We start from the raw sequence: 12,843 nt of genomic DNA on the forward strand, positions 1-12,843 counted from the left end.
TTTTTTGTTTGTTTTTGCTACTTATTGATACAGTCAGGTGAGTTCATCTTGACTTATACTGGCTTCACCTGGTGCCAGTACAATTATCAAGAACCTATTTTTTTTTTAAGTGTACACTTTTATTATTATTATTTTTTTTCATCCAACATCTTTATTATTTAAAAAGACCATATTATGGCTATTTATGGTTTAGTTTTATGTTCCTATTGCGATTTAACATAAATTATGGATTTAAGCTTTTGCGTCTCACTAATATGGTTGCTACTTTTACTATTTTGATCGCCCTGCTTCCTAGTATACTGCACATGATGCTTCCTGCAACAACTGTACCGTCCAACTCCTAAATTAAGATCTACAGTATTAAAGGAATAAAGGGGTCTATTTATAATTACCACTCCAAAAAGACATTCTGTGGCTGCTGATTCTAAAGATCCCAAATCGCTTTTCTTTTGTGTATTTAGCAAAAAAGTCACGGTGGCAGCTGGCTGATGCGTAAAGTAGATCTCCGGCAACACTGGCCAGTACCAGTAACAGCAGACTTACCTTTGCCAAGCCACTAAGGTGCCAGGGAGCTCATGCTTGTCCATTCTTTAAGGCACAATGGAATTGGAAGCCCAGACTCCTAAATGAATTTTGGAAAAAAAGAAAACATATAAAACAACCAACAAGAAAAATTATTGAAATAAAAACAGGAAAAAATGCCTTATTTTATTAAGAAAGCACTTTTTTCCTGTGGACTTCAGTGGCTAACACCATCCAGGGATGGTGGTAGTGATCACATGACTGCTGCGGTACAGGTGTTCGTGATAAATTGGCTCTCACAGAGAAGCAGTGCAGTCCCTTTCTCACAGTCCCATTCCCGCATTGTATCCCGCTTTGTATCTCCATAGCCTGCTTTGGGGACTGTGATGTGTGTCAACTGTAACAAACTGGGAAAAGGTGAGCATATCTCAGTCTGAGCTAAAAGCATCGGAGGATGGCATTATGGGCATTTTCCTGGTCCTTAATGTCTGTAATATTATGTAAGTACTGGCCTTCACACAGTTCTAGTTCAGTTTATTGTCATCAGCCAAAACAAATTGACAGACGAAATTACAATAGTACATAGCATCAAGTAGCAGACGACACAGTCATAACATACAGAACATAAAAATAATACGATCATACATTTAGCATCCGTACTGCAGATGGAATAAAACTGATCCTAAAACGACTGGTTCGTGCTAACAAAGCACGAAACCTCTTTTGGGACGGAAGTTTGACAAAGAACTCACTGAAGGGATGCTCGCTTTCCGATAAAATACTCCTAGCTTTGCTTAAAACCCTGTGCCTATACAACTCTATAGACAAGCTAGACAATGGCATGCCAATGATTTTACTAGCAGTTTTCCTGATTCTCTCTAATGCACACCGATCTTTTAAAGTACAACCACCATACCATGTCACAATACCGTAACTCAGGATGCTCTCTATCGAGCACCTATAGAAATTTAACATGGTCTGCGTACCAACACCTACTGCCCTTAAACGTTGCAGAAAAAAAAGTCGTTGTTGTGCCTTTTTTACTATCAGTTGCGGGTGCTGCATGACGTAATCTGAATGCCCAAGAAACGGAATGAAGCAACCATTTCAACTGCCTGATCACCAACAAACACTGGCGATTTCTGCAGCTGTCTTCTCCTAAAATCTGAGGATGCAGTGTTTGTGGTCTGGACAACGCAGACGTGTCCGGACCATTTTTGATGCAACTGCGTGATGTCACATGCTACCGCTGCAAAACAAAAGATGGCTCCGGACCGCCTGCCAGCGCTGGCGTCGTCCTCTATTCGATGCATTCGCAGTTAAATTGCAAATGCATCATGGTTCTGCGCAACACACATGCTGGACGGCTTTGCCCTGTGCTGGGCGGCCACCAGCATTGAGTAGATGGACGCAGTTCTTGCTGCGGAAGCAAGATCTGTGTCCATCTCTGAATAACCCCCTTAGTGTATGAAAGCATATACACAAAATAAGAAATGATCACAAATATGCAAAGTCAGCTTTTGTTACTACACTATAGTGGCTCATCATCAAAGACATCCAGAACAATAGTAACTTATCCTAAGTGCAAGCCTTCTAGAGGATAATGTAGGCTGGCACACCTTCTTATTGCAACATGGTGAGGAACTGGTGTGTTGTAATGTGTTTCCCGACCCCAACAGCAACAGATCCCAATACTATAAACAAGATAAAAGCAAATCCAGATGTGGAGGAGCACGTTATGTGCTATCTTTCCAGGAACAGAGCGACTGGAGCATTGCTTGTAGCGCCGGCACCAGGATAGACCGTATCACTTGGTCATCCTGATTGTGATATCATTCTGAGGTTACACTCTGAGCTCCTGGCTGTTTTGAGTTGAGTGCAAAGTATGTATGAGGCACGGAGACCTACTGTGAACCAGTGTGTGCTAAGACACATCTGTTGTTTAAAGTTCTTTTTGTTGGATCAGTAGAAGAAACACAGTTTGCGCAACATGCAGCATGACACACTGTACATTACATTCTTAATTCAACATATAGCTGAGTGTTTCTTGGCCTCTTACTCCTCCTTGGAAGATAATAACATTCCTTTTCCATTTGGACAGAAAGAGGTTTCCTCTGTGATCTTCCTAAAACTCCTGGGGATCTGTTTTAAATGTAAATGCGTGTCATACCAAGAGGCGAAGTAAGTTGACACCGGTTGCATTTGATCATATATATATATATATATATATATATATATCTTTATTAGTATTATTATTATTTATATAAATAATAGGGAAAAATCTGCATTCTATTTATTTTGTGTCTAAAAAAGCTCAGTATGTAACATAGTAACATAGTATCTAAGGTTGAAATAGACAATTGTCCGTCGGGTTCAACCTATCTGTGGTCTCCTATGCACGATTATTTTGTATAAAATTTTGACTGAAGTTGCTGACTGCCGTTCCGATTAACCCCTCTTTTTTATAATAACCATAGTGCGTGACTATGCCCCGTAACCCTGGATATCCTTATCCATTTGGAATTTATCTAACCCATTCTTAAAGGTGTTGACTGAGTTGGCCATTACAACTCCCTCAGGCAGAGAATTCCAAACACGTATCGTCCTTACCGTAAAAAAGCCTTTACGCCGTATTGTGTGGAATCTCCTCTCCTCTAACCTGAGCGAGTGTCCACGAGTTCTCTGTGTTGATCTAACCAAAAACAGGTCCTGCGCAAGATCTGTATATTGTCCCCTTATATATTTGTAAATGTTGATCATGTCCCCTCTTAATCTCCTCTTTTCCAGTGTAAACATGCCTAGTCTTGCAAGCCTTTCCTCGTATTCCAGCGTCTCCATACCCTTAATTAGTTTGGTCGCCCGCCTTTGAACCTTTTCTAGCTCCAGGATATCCTTTTTGTAGTAAGGTGCCCAGAATTGTACACAGTATTCAAGGTGTGGCCTCACAAGTGATTTATATAACGGGAGTATAATACTCTCATCCCTAGCATCAATTCCCCGTTTTATGCATGCTAATATCTTATTAGCCTTCTTTGCTGCAGTCCTACTTTGGGTACTACTGCTTAGTTTGCTATCTATGAGGACACCTAAGTCCTTTTCCAGTACAGAATCCCCTAATTTTACCCCATTTAGTAGGTACTGTAGGTGTTATTTTTGTTCTTGTTACCACAGTGCATTACCTTACACTTGTCTGTATTGAAGCACATTCTCCGTTTCGCTGCCCAAGCTTCTTATTTAACTAAGTCATTCTGAAGCGACTCAGCATCCCCCTCCGCATTTATAATTTTACACAATTTGGTATCATCTGCAAAAATTGACACCATGCTCTCTAGACCATGTCATAGTTCATATTTATATTTATATAGAGACCCACCCCGGCTTCGCACGGGAGCTGACTTGCTTCACTAAAATCGCACATTATTTTATAATATGATGCTAGAGCTTTCATTATTCAAAGGATTGAGGCAGATGTATTAAGCCTGGGAAAGTGAAAGCAGTGATAAAACAGTGATAAGTGGAAGGTGATAACGCACCAGCCAATCAGCTCCTAACTGTAAATTAACATACTGGAGCAGATTGACTGGTGCGTTATCACCTTGCACTTATCACTGCTTTATCACTTCTCCAGGCTTAATACACTCCAGGCTTAATACATCTGCCCCATTGTTCTTACCCACCAACCCTGGGGGGGCAAAGGCACAGTAGGTATGTTGGTTGAGGCAAAGTTACAGATAGGGAGAGGGGGTCAGAGGAACACATGGGGAGGAAGAGGCCAGAGGTACACATGGGAAGGAGGATCAAAGACACGCTTGGGGGAGGACAGAGGTACATATGGGAAGGGTAGATCATAGGCACACATGGGGAAGTAGGAGGCAGGGGCACTAATGGGGAGGGTGGTCAGAGGCATAATTGGGGAGGCAGTTGTCAGGGTCACTCATGGGGATGAGGAGGAGAGGTACATGTGGGAATGGGGGATGATAGGTGCGCATGGGTAGGTAGGAGGCAGAGGCACTCATGGGGAGGGGGGGCAGGCACACTTGAAGAGGCAGGGGGCAAAGACGCCTATATTACTTATGACTCATGGAAGCAGGTGAAGGAGGAGCATTAACAAGAGATAGGGGCAGGGATAAATGTGAAGGATGAGCTGTAATGATTTCCTCCCCAGTGCAGAATTGCAGGCTGTCTATGACTAAGAAGCAGTCTCAGCAGGAATCATCACTCCCGCAGTCCTATATAACCCACCACTCACTGTCCTACACTAAATGTGCCCCCCGCAGTACCCCCACCCCCATAGTTACATAGTGGGAGTAACCAGGAGTGGGAGGGAGCAGCTTTCTGTGATCAGCAAGTTGCGCAATGGTGCAGCCAGCACAACATCCACTTTGCTTTCTTACTGCCATCATTGTCATGTCATGTGGAGGCGGACCCCGGAGGTGCTGTGGGCTCCATGGCTCTAATGCAAAAAACTGAACACAGCTACAGCAGTACCACTCTTGGCCATTGTGTGGCACTGCAGAGCCCTACTTACCAATTACTGATTTGCTTCACTAAAATAGTCATTGCTCGGCTCCCTTTTGTCATAGATTAATGTTTCATACACCTAAACCTTCCTCAACAAATGCGCTATAAAATTGTAAAACAACATCATATCCACCCAGCAGTTCTTGGGATTAGCCGAACAGACAGACAGATGCCTACCAGGGACTTTATTTTGTATATGTATTAAGATTTACACTTTCCCGGAGATCAACACTTGCGCAGCAGCCTTTGGCATAGTGCCAGAGTCTACTGTGGAAATGTGCCGACAAGGGAGACTGTACATATCCTCCCCATCTCTAAAACCACACCTCATTCAATGTAACTGTGCATGACAGAGCCAGTGGTGGCCAAGTGAATAAAACTCATATAGAAGTTTCTTAGGATTTGGAGGTCTTGGGTTAGGTTTTTAGCTCATCTAATAATTGCACCAGGAATAAAGCATGATTTAAGATTTGCTCTGTTTCTGATACCCCTGCCTACGAATGTATAACAATATTATTACACTCGCCTTCCTTAATTTGCAAAACAGTGGAGACCACTGTACTCAGGGCTAATCACTCGTCTCTTCTTGGTTGTGCTGAGAGCTGTGATTGGATAACTTGTGCAGCGAGCCATTCCTTTTTTTTTCAGTGCAGAAGAATCATCTGACTGAGAAAAAAAACATTGATCAGGTTCCAGGAGGTTGTGGTGCTGTATACCGTTGTCAGAATTGAGACTGTAGGATTGGTATCTAAGAGAGTAGTCAGGCTTAGCAATAGGTCAGGGTCGCAGGCTACGGTTCTGACACGGAGATAGAGGCAAGCAGGTCACTCAAACTGCATCAGGCCTGCGATTACTTCCATATAAGAGATACAGTCCAACCCTACAAGGATGTATCAGAATGCACATTTCAGCAAAATAGGCATGCTTTACAGTCACAAGAACTGTTATTCAAATGTAAGAATGTCATAGCTGGATACAGGCTTGGTTCAGGTATAGTGTCCAGTGAACAGAGACCAGCCATACAGGTGTTTCCAGGACAGGGAATTTGCAGTGATGGATGCTGAATCCTGTAAAAGCATAGGAAGCTCCCCCATATAATTAGGAATGGTTCATTCTGTCATTGTATCACATGGTCCTCTGGCTCCCAGTGCTGGGTGCAGAAGCAGCTGTTTGTAGTGTGGAGATGCTGCTCTGGTCCCATCAATCCTTTCTCTGTGACTATCCCTGCAGCCCCAGCTTCCAGCTCAATCAGGGATAGCAGAGCTGAAGACGGCTTCGTTGCATGGGTGGGGCACCTGTAATTACCAGCCTTCCAATATCCCCTGTCTAATAATGTCTATCTGCTGCTGTTTCTTTTTTAGGGACTATGGATCATCAAAGCGTAAATCAGGTAAGAACACAAATTCCATTCCTTTCCCCTCCTGTTGCATGAAATGTTCTTTACTGTAAAGCAGTGTCTGTGCTATTAGAAATATAGATTTACATGCCTCTGTAGACCTATCGTGAATTATTACTTTAAATGTCCAACTTATTCTCATCCAAGCATGATACTGTCTCCCTGATAATGTGCCTCAAATACAATAGACCTTCACTTGTGTTTGAGATCTGTTTATGCCTGTGATCCTGATAAAAAGCTGCCTGGCATTTCAAAGCATAGTCCGCTGATAGACAAATCTACAGGGTCTGTTGTATCTGGGTTCCTGCAAGGCTCCATTTTTATTTCATTCTTTATTATTTATTTGTATACTATTACTGCCTTTCTTCTTTCTGCTTTCATTTACTTCTAAACCACGTCTGCAATCACTTCTCTACCAAAAAAAAAGAAAAGAATTTACGGTACATTTCTCAGTGATCCTTTGAGGAAATATTGAATGATAAAATGTACCTGCTACAGTTTGCAGAGCTTTGGATGAAATGTATTATTTTTAGAGTCTCTTTGAGATGCAGCGAAAGAGTTCATGTATAAAAAATATCACACCCACCCACTTTAAGCACAGCAGATTTACAATACCCCTCTTACTGTAAGAGAGCTATTGATTCCTAATTTGCTAAGTGGATTGATTTGCTGAGGGTTTTGTGGGCTTGCTGAATTCCTAATCCCTGTTTCTACAATAGAATATCTGATGTTGAGATGTTTGTAGAGCTGTTTTTGGTAGTGTTTATACATACGTCATAATCGAGCATGCGTTTGACTGTTTACAGTACTTTTATAGCTCCTATTATACCTATATCTTGTGTTACGTTGGCAGCCTGTATATCTGCTAGTCCATTCATTACAATGGGTCTGGTTTAAAACGTATATGGGCCCTCATTCCGAGTTGTTCGCTCGGTATTTTTCATCGCATCGCAGTGAAAATCCGCTTAGTACGCATGCGCAATGTTCGCACTGCGACTGCGCCAAGTAACTTTACTGTGAAGAAAGTATTTTTACTCACGGCTTTTTCTTCGCTCCGGCGATCGTAATGTGATTGACAGGAAATGGGTGTTACTGGGCGGAAACACGGCGTTTCAGGGGCGTGTGGCTGAAAACGCTACCGTTTCCGGAAAAAACGCAGGAGTGGCCGGAGAAACGGTGGGAGTGCCTGGGCGAACGCTGGGTGTGTTTGTGACGTCAACCAGGAACGACAAGCACTGAACTGATCGCACAGGCAGAGTAAGTCTGGAGCTACTCTGAAACTGCTAAGTAGTTAGTAATCGCAATATTGCGAATACATCGGTCGCAATTTTAAGAAGCTAAGATTCACTCCCAGTAGGCGGCGGCTTAGCGTGTGTAACTCTGCTAAATTCGCCTTGCGACCGATCAACTCGGAATGAGGGCCATTACCTGTTGTGCTAACTGCAGACAGCATCAAATAAGTTCCACTTACTCACTGGGGGTAATTCAGAGTTGATCGCAGCAGCAAATTTGTTAGTAGTTGGGCAAAACCATGGCCCTCATTCCGAGTTGATCGCTCGTTAGCTACTTTTAGCAGCCGTGCAAACGCATAGTCGCCGCACACGGGGGAGTGTATTTTCTCTTTGCAAGAGTGCGAACGCCTGTGCAGCCGAGCGGTACAAAAACATTTTGTGCAAAACAAGACCAGCCCTGTAGTTACTTATTCTGTGCGATGATTGCTGCGACAAACGTCCTGGAATTGACGTCAGATACCCGCCCTGCAAACGCCTGGACACGCCTGCGTTTTTCCAAATACTCCCAAAAAACGGTCAATTGACACCCATAAATGCCCTCGTCCTGTCAATTTCCTTGCGTTCGGCTGTGCGAATGGAATTGTCGCTAGAAGCAGTGCAAAACAACGATGCTCTTTGTACCCGTATGACGCGCGTGCGCATTGCGGCTCATACGCATGCGTCGTTTTGCCATTTTTTTAAATGATTGCTACGCAGCGAACAACGGCAGCTAGCGATCAACTCGGAAGGAGGGCCCATGTGCACTGCAGGTGTGGCAGATATAACGTGCAGAGAGAGTTAGAGTTGGGTGGGTTATATTGTTTCTGTGCAGGGTAAATACTGCCTGCTTTATTTTTACATTGCAATTAAGATTTCAGTTTGAACACACCCCACCCAAATCTAACTCTCTATGCACATGTTATATCTGCCCCAAACCCCCACCCCACCCCATGCAGTGCACATGGTTTTGCCCAACTGCTAACAAATTTGCTGCTGCGATCAGGTCTGAATTAGGCCCATTATCAGAAAGACTTGCTCCATAAAGATCCAAAAGTTAGTCACTGGGTTTGGAATCTGTACCTGCAGCTCCTATCAATTCAGGCTACTGGTAATCTTTATGTATGTGACGCTATGCGATCCTTCATACGTGCTATGGTAAATGTTCACACACACACAGCCCACACAGGTCTCTAGGCTTCTCTACTCCCAATCACCTTACATATTATTTGGATTATGATAGTGCTGACTGTATACAATAAAATAGAACGGTCCTTGTATTAATCGTAAATCTAACTACATGTGGAAATAGAGCATTTAGAAATGTAATGTAATTATTGCTGCAGTTTGAGGAAGCGGAACATAGATAATTATGTTAGAAGTCCATCAGCCTGGCCTCCCAATCCATTGTCATTCAGAAAAATCATCTTCGTTAAAATGAGCTGGGCTGACGTCTGGGGAAGTATTTAATAGCTGATTAAGTGGAGTGAATTTATCTTTGATCAAATACTACACAGTAAGTTAGTTGCGCCATAGTTTGTATAAAAACTATTTTATGGTCCAGTTGGGGCCATTTATTACACAGAGAATAATCCAAAGGAATATTTTGACGGTTTTGTCTACACAGACACATTTTGGGACACTGAGGCTTAAAAGCGCAAGTTGGTATTAAATGAAGATGACAATCAAAGAACTACCTCCTATCACATTCACACGGGTGGTATTCATGTGACCGGCGGTCAGCAGACCGACGGTCACATGACCTTCCCCAAAATCCCGTCCCCTCACTATCCCGACGGTCGGCATGCCGACCAACAGGGACTATTTCCACTCGTGGGTGTCCACGACACCTATAGAGTGGGAATAGAACCCGCTGCGACCTCCGTGCACTCGCCCCTCCCCGCCGGGGTCCCGGCGTTGGTATGGTGCTGGGATCCCAGCGTCGGTATGCTGACCGGCGGTCAGGAGACCATCGGTCAGCCATACTAAACCCCATCCACACCATCCCTTAATTACTCTAAAGGTTTCCTTTATTTTTTAGGAATATTGCTCGTTTTACCCTTGTTAGTCTTTAATAACTCCTTGTCCCGTAGACAACGGACCTTCAGTTCAAATGTTCACAATGATACAGTTGAAGACAATGTAGGACAAGTACAGGGTAAATAAACATAGCTACATCAGCAGATGACACTGGAATAAGTATCAGGTGGCAGAAGACTGATGGAGTTGATGCAGGTGAAGATTATTAAAGTAAGAGAAAGGATAAGCACATGAGGGAAGAGGGCCCTGCTCGTGAGAGCTTACATTTTAAAGGGGAGGGGTAGACAGACAGGGGTGAGACAGATGGGGTACACAGAGAGCGTGGACAGAGAGTTAGGATGAGATTTGGCTGGGTTTGGTGAAGAAGTGGGTCTTGAGAGCCTGTTTGAAGTTTTGTAGAGAGGAGGAGAGTCTGCGGGGGAGAGGTAGGGAATTCCAGAGAATTGGAGCAGCACGTTGAAATTCTTGGAGGTAGGAGTGGGAGGAAGTAATCAGTAGGCAGGAGAGTCTGTGTGCATTAGCAGAGCGAAGAGGATGGGTGGGAATGGTTAGGTAAGGCTCCGACATCATCAAACCCCGACCCCACTTCTTCAGGTAGGGATGGGGCTAAAATTACATGAATTGCATCATTATAGCCCTACCTTTGGCATCGGGATTGCTAGACATTATCTCTCCATCCTGCCTTCTTCACTAGGATGCAGGCGGAATGCGGAAGAGCTGCCTGCTCTTCTGTGGTTGCGGGGGACTAACTGGAAAATCGTGGTTCTCCCGCAGCTTCCGGGAGAGTAGGCAAGCATGACACAAAACTGTCTGTATTTTGACTGTCGGTCAATGGCTGACGGTATTCTGTATGTTGGTAAATCATACTGAACCCTGTGGCATAAGCATATTACCACACAGCTGCTAAGTGTAAAGATGTTCTGCGTGTGTTCTGCATCCGAATTAGGCCCTAAACACCTCTTATATGAATCATTGGAAACAGAACAGAGAAGAAACTACTTTTGTAAAAATATTTTTTCCACGTTTGTCAGTTGTCAGCAGAAAAGACAATACCGGATAATTTAATTAGCAGATTGTTTCATTAGTTTATTTCCACTGGGGCCGATTTAATTGTTTTTTCCTGCGGCTACCACTAGAGGGTGCAAAACGGAGCAATTCAATTGTTGCTCCGTTTAGACACCCGGTAGCCGTGGGAATGACTTTTCTTCTCGCAGCATTTTACTGACTGGTCATTTAATCTGACACTTTATTGGCCACAGATTGCAGCATGTGTGACACAGAAACATAGACATTATCCATAAAAATCTGATTGTTACAGTACAACGTGGACCATAAAAATTTATAGTCGGCTGATGTGTATATGGACACTGACCCACTACACTAATTGTGGCCTGCGTAATCTGTTCATGCCCTGAGCACCAGACTGTATGATCTTTCAGATGTGGCCACACTTATATGCACATGTACCCAGGTATTTGCACCATAAGTATGGTCATATCTAACTGAGGCTCATATGCTGTACTATAGGGTCAAGCAATCAGGTTCCCCTGTGCAAGAGTGCGCAAAAGCTGACTTGTTCACACAACTGAAGAGCAAATTACGGAGAGACTAGATAAACTCTGTTTTCACTGGGGCAGTTAGTCATTTAGGTGACCTCGCACGCTGATAGCAGTTGTCACATGACAGCATTTTCCAGTAAACCTGATAATCCCATCATTGAAGGCAGATGCAGCACTACAGTTAGTCTGAGGCCACATGCAGAATCTCTCTTAGTACCCAACATTTAGTGGCAATCTAACTGAAATCCTGTCGGTGTCTGGAAATCGGAGCCTTTCACAGCCTCCCCCTAAACACCCTGATTGCCGCTTTAAATTTATCGTCAACCTGAAATCCCGCTTGATGCATGAAATCAGAACCTATTGTTTCCCATAGACCAATCCGATTCTAGATAACATTTTTTAAGTACATTCTATAAAATCATAGGTAGAACCTGATTGGTTGCTATGGTCAAGTTTTACACTTGACTACATCTCCCCTCTTTAGAAGGCTTTAAGTTTTTTTATGTGGAATGGGAATGTAAAATAATGTGGAATTTAGAAGTTACACAGGGGCAGATGTTCTAAGCCATGACGAGTGATAATGTGGTGAGAGAAGCAGCAGCCAATCAGCTCCTAACTGTCATTTTTCAAACACAGCCAGTAATATGGCAGTTAGGAGCTGATTGGTTGGTACTTTTTCTCTCTCCACTTTATCACTCTCCTAGGCTTAGTACATCTCCCCCATACTGTGGTTGGTCACATGGTGACAGTCACAGAAACAAACACAGCCAATAATAATCATCATCAATATAATATAATATAATATATGTGTAATACAGATGATATATTTATCATGCAAAGATTTCAATGTCCAAGTACTGTACTGTTTTTTTTTTGGCCAGATTGGCTGCCGGGAAATTCTGGTAAATAATTCCCCATGTGGTTTATTTTGTAAAATAACAGATTGCCATATGGACAAAGCATGTCCATAGATCAGGAAAGGAAGCTGACGTAAAAGGTAATGCATTGCATGCAGAGCCATTTCCATACGCTTGTTTTTTCATCTTGATCGCATTCCCTGGACCAGGTTGTGAAGTGCAGGAGGGATTGGCTGCTTTTTGGTCACCACTTTTTGTGTTTATCAGCAATCTGATAACTTCCTGGAATAAGAGTTAAGCTCTGAATGTTTTATTCTGTTTAGGTTTTTATTTTAAAAGCCATTTTCCACTTTCATTTGTCTTTTTAGTCTATCGGACACAACCTTTATATGAATATATCTAGTGTGAAGTATAAATGAAAGAATGATTTTGCCCTCTGAAGTATTCTAAAGGCGATATGGGGGGTTATTCAGAGATGAACGCAGATCGCTGCATACACAGCTAGAGCTGCGTTCATCTCTGCACATACTGGGGGCAATTAGATTGTGGAGGTATCAAATCTAAGGTTGACCCCTGGCAGCACAGCCTCCGCGAAAACGGCCCGCCCCTGTTTTCCCGGCGGCGCCCCAGCAATGCTGTAACTCCTCGCCCACCACTGTCAGTCACATTGCTGCCGCATC

General features: G+C 43.2%; 1 protein-coding gene across 8 annotated transcripts in view; it reads left to right on the plus strand.

Moving 5' to 3' along the window:
- SH3PXD2A (SH3 and PX domains 2A) overlaps positions 1-12,843 on the plus strand; it is a 530,104-nt gene that overhangs the window by 338,110 nt on the left and 179,151 nt on the right. For 7 of the 8 annotated variants that reach the window (XM_063961980.1, XM_063961976.1, XM_063961978.1 and 4 more), the window contains one exon: positions 6,405-6,433. In XM_063961980.1, the coding sequence (XP_063818050.1) occupies positions 6,405-6,433 (29 nt within the window). Of the gene's footprint in view, positions 1-6,206; positions 6,434-12,843 lie in introns of those variants that run through there. The other variant, XM_063961984.1, reaches the window with a different exon arrangement.

The sequence above is a fragment of the Pseudophryne corroboree genome, chromosome 3 (assembly GCF_028390025.1).
Source record: "Pseudophryne corroboree isolate aPseCor3 chromosome 3, aPseCor3.hap2, whole genome shotgun sequence".
Classification (NCBI taxonomy): domain Eukaryota; kingdom Metazoa; phylum Chordata; class Amphibia; order Anura; family Myobatrachidae; genus Pseudophryne; species Pseudophryne corroboree.